The sequence below is a fragment of the Odontomachus brunneus genome, unplaced genomic scaffold (assembly GCF_010583005.1).
Source record: "Odontomachus brunneus isolate Ranch 3 - 2012 unplaced genomic scaffold, Obru_v1 Obru_scaffold_204, whole genome shotgun sequence".
NCBI lineage: Eukaryota > Metazoa > Arthropoda > Insecta > Hymenoptera > Formicidae > Odontomachus > Odontomachus brunneus.
Window position 1 is genome coordinate 142,959 of NW_022639654.1, and position 3,837 is coordinate 146,795.

General features: G+C 31.4%; 1 protein-coding gene and 1 long non-coding RNA gene across 3 annotated transcripts in view; one reads left to right on the forward strand and one right to left on the reverse strand.

The window, feature by feature from the left end:
* The window catches only part of LOC116852173, a 292,000-nt gene that overhangs the window by 28,739 nt on the left and 259,424 nt on the right, over positions 1–3,837 (reverse strand). For both annotated transcript variants that reach the window (XM_032832254.1, XM_032832253.1), the window contains exons 11-12: positions 3,577–3,804; positions 3,269–3,469 (exon numbers count right to left, since the gene is read on the reverse strand). In XM_032832254.1, the coding sequence (XP_032688145.1) occupies positions 3,269–3,469; positions 3,577–3,804 (429 nt within the window). The remainder of the gene's footprint in view (positions 1–3,268; positions 3,470–3,576; positions 3,805–3,837) is intronic.
* LOC116852177 overlaps positions 1–3,837 on the forward strand; it is a 111,304-nt gene that overhangs the window by 5,905 nt on the left and 101,562 nt on the right. The window lies entirely within an intron of this gene.

A 3,837-nucleotide genomic window follows, 5' to 3' on the forward strand; every position in this document is an offset into this window, starting at 1 on the left:
AGAGCAAGCACTGATGTCTTAGTGCTATTAGATATTAATACTACTTATTTAATATTAACATGATAGTGAGAGGATAATATGTCCAGCATGTTAAACGCACGTATCGAAATTTCTTCGATCATCGTACGTGGCGAATCAACCTTTCACACTTAGACCGATCCTTGAGTCCCAAATTTGTATATATATTTATTTTCCCAAAACCCCCATTAAACCGATGACTCAATTAATCAACTTTCCACACTTAGACCGATCTTTGATCGTCATCTTTGAGTTATCGGCTTAATAGGGGTTTTGGGAATGTAAATACTCGTATATATAAAAATTTGGGGCTCAAGGATCGGTCTAAGTGTGGAAGGTTGATTCTCCGCGTACGATAATCGAAGAAATTTCGATACGTGCGTTTAACATGCTGGACATATTATCTTCCCCCTATCATATTAATATTAAATAAGTAGTATTAATATCTAATAGCACTAAGAAATCCGTGCTCCTTACTGCCATTTTTTAAATTTTACTATTTTTTAGATATTTTAAGATCTCGATGTTTTCTGTAGTATAAGATATTGTTGACACAGAATTTTGCAAGAAGTAAAATCGAATTGTGCGTAAATGAAATGTTTAAAGGTGTTTAATCCACAATCTTTACGACGGTAGATTATAAAATAATGCATACGACGTATTTCGGCACAAAAAACAGCGTAAGAACGGCACAAGATAAAGCTGCGTGTGTAGGTTTATTTGATAAATATATTCCTCTACGAACAAATATAACAGGTTTCATTTCTTTACGCTGGATGAATATCGATCTGTATGCGTATGAAGAATTAAATCTATATCAACACCAATACCAACATGCACAGTTAAATACAAATGTGTGTTTTAATACTTATAATATAATTATAATATAATTTAGAGTTGAGGAACAACGCGTTATTTTTTTCAGTAATGACTTAATATTGATCAGTGTTGCGAGCAATTAATTGCTTTTTTAATTAGTTATCATGTTTAATTGACAATTAATAATGAGCTAATGTATTTGATCGTTTAATTGACAATTGGTTTCAATAAAGAGCTTAGCCGGATAAGTATGTAAAATCTGCCCCCGCACGTATTGAGTTTTAATTAATGTCATAAGTTTGCATTCATGTGATATGAAACTCTATCAAATTTTAACCTCAAAATTTCATTTTTGTGGAGGGATAAAGAAAAATTTTAAAAATTATTTTTCTCAAAAACGGCTGAACCGATTTCAATGAAAAAAACACTATAACTATCAATGAGACTATTTTCTAGAAAAATCAAAAAATTTTTCTGACTAAAATTTCAGATGAAAACAATTTTTTAAATTATTTAAAAAAATTTTTTGAGGTTATGTTCTATAATGACAATAACCATTTTTCACATGTATATTCTTTAAAATGTGTTCTTCAACGTATATTTTTGCCAAATTTTTTGGAATAGTGTAACATTCTGAAAAAAAATGAAAATCGTGTACGCTATTAATTTAAATCATTTTCTTTAAGTTGTGTCATTCTCGCACGCAAGATATAAATCCTATCGTATTTTATAGTATTTTATCTGGTTATAAACAATTTCGTATTCTATTGGAAACTAACGATAAGAATAACTAACTATAAGAAATTCTACCACTATCTATTGCATTCTATCGTATACGATAGAATACTATTTGTGAATTCACGAACCAAAATCCATATTCAAAACGATAGAAAATGATAGAACGATAGAATTTTATTCTATCGTTCTCTATCAACTTTTTTGCTAGGGAATCTTTAAGACGTCTTCCCAGCAAACACAGAACATAACTATGATATAACACAGGAATAACATGTAATATAACTACTGTTATATGTTATCAATATTGAGATTACTTAATTTCCTTTATAACTGCGATATAACTATGTTATAAAACTATTATGTTATTATGTTATTTACTGATTAAGTTATATCAACAATATAACAACTTTAATATAACATGTTATATAAGAAGTCTAATGTTTACATTACATTTCAGTTGTACAATATTTTTATACACAAATGTGAAATTATATTTTAGGTGTTTCTCGTATATAAAATATGATATTTTAATATATGCAAGGATCGTTATCACGATATTGTAAAATTAGAGTTCTTACAAAAAGAGTCTAATCATAATTTTACTCTGTCAATGTATTGTGAGAGAGAAAGAAGGAATATTGTCTCTCTTTTACAAGTACGTTGTAGGTTAAAATTTGATTACTGATACAACATTGTATCAATATTAATCGCATTGTGATTGTCGTATCAAACATTTACCAACAAATATGTCATAACATTTTTTGAACGATAAGAGTATATTGTAAATATTATCTACCAAGATATCGTTACGGCGCATCGGCATCACCAGTTTCCGGACGATTGTTGAAGTTAAGCATTGAACAACATGATCTAAAAATGAGTGACCGGCTGATATATAGGATCGAAACCACGCGAGTTTCACGAATAATTGAAATAATATGGAATATGAAATGTCAGTTTTTTTTTTATTATTTAGACAAAATAATCATACATTATTACTTCTGAACCATATTTGAACCACTATCTGAACCATACTAATGAATAAATCGTTGGAATTCAACAAAAAAATATATGTGTTAATTCGCTAACGAATAACATATAACTCATATAACTTTTTAGTCACATGTTACTTTTATGTTATATTCACGTTATATAACTGTAACATGTATGAGTAGGAAATTACAACGAACGTCTATATAACCTACTACATGTTATATTGCATACATGTTACATTCCGTTTTATTACGGCAATGTAACTGTATCTGTGTATTTTATATATCTGTGTTTGCTGGGTTATGTCCCGATTTTAGTTTTTATGTTGTCTGGGTAAATATATACTAAGTGATAACTGTAAAATGCACTAACTATTAACCAAACTATAAACTGTTATTTAATCGATGTCATATTAATGTAGACGAATTATTGACATTGACTTGTTATCTTATAGATACGTTTCAAAAGTTAACTTCAAGAACGTTAACCAATAGGCAATACCTGCTCTACTTGGGTTATCCGTTATTGTCGAGTGAGCAATCTTGATTGAATTCAATTTAAGTCTTCGCGTTAATATACACGGTTGAGCTTCGCGCATGTACTTGGCTCGCGACACGACCATGTTTTCCATGACTATTCGTTTTTAATAAAATTTGATAGAATGCTGAACTCCAATCCTGCTCAATAATAGAACACTTACATCGAATATGTCGGGTGGTCCTCTGTTCAAATATCGGCACGTTTGTATAATACCCACTGCCGGTACCGCCACTATCGGTATCAGCTGAATTGCAGTCCCGAATTGTCTTGCCCACAAAGCCCAGTATTCTTTGCCGGTACGACGATAAGTGTAGAGTTCTCGAGAGAAGCTACTGCTCTTGAATATTGTGATAGTAAGAACCTATGATATAAAATAATATCTTAATGACGGAATGTTGTTGCGAGTGAACGCACAATCTGATATATACCAGATATATATGAATAATTATACCAAGTCTAATGACTTACCAGTAAAGTCACCGGGAGAATAACGTTCCATGTAAAAGACAAGAGAGGCCCAGCCCAGTATCTGAGACATCGTCCTGTCGGTGGGAATAATTCGGCTACGACTGCCTCCCCGGTATGTGGACGCCCGCGAACAGCGAACACGGCGCCGACTTGTATTAAATATAAGATGATTATCCACCATGCCCCGCCGACGGTGTAATCGAGATAATATACAACATAAATGCCAAACTGCAAACATATAACAAATATAACATATAGATG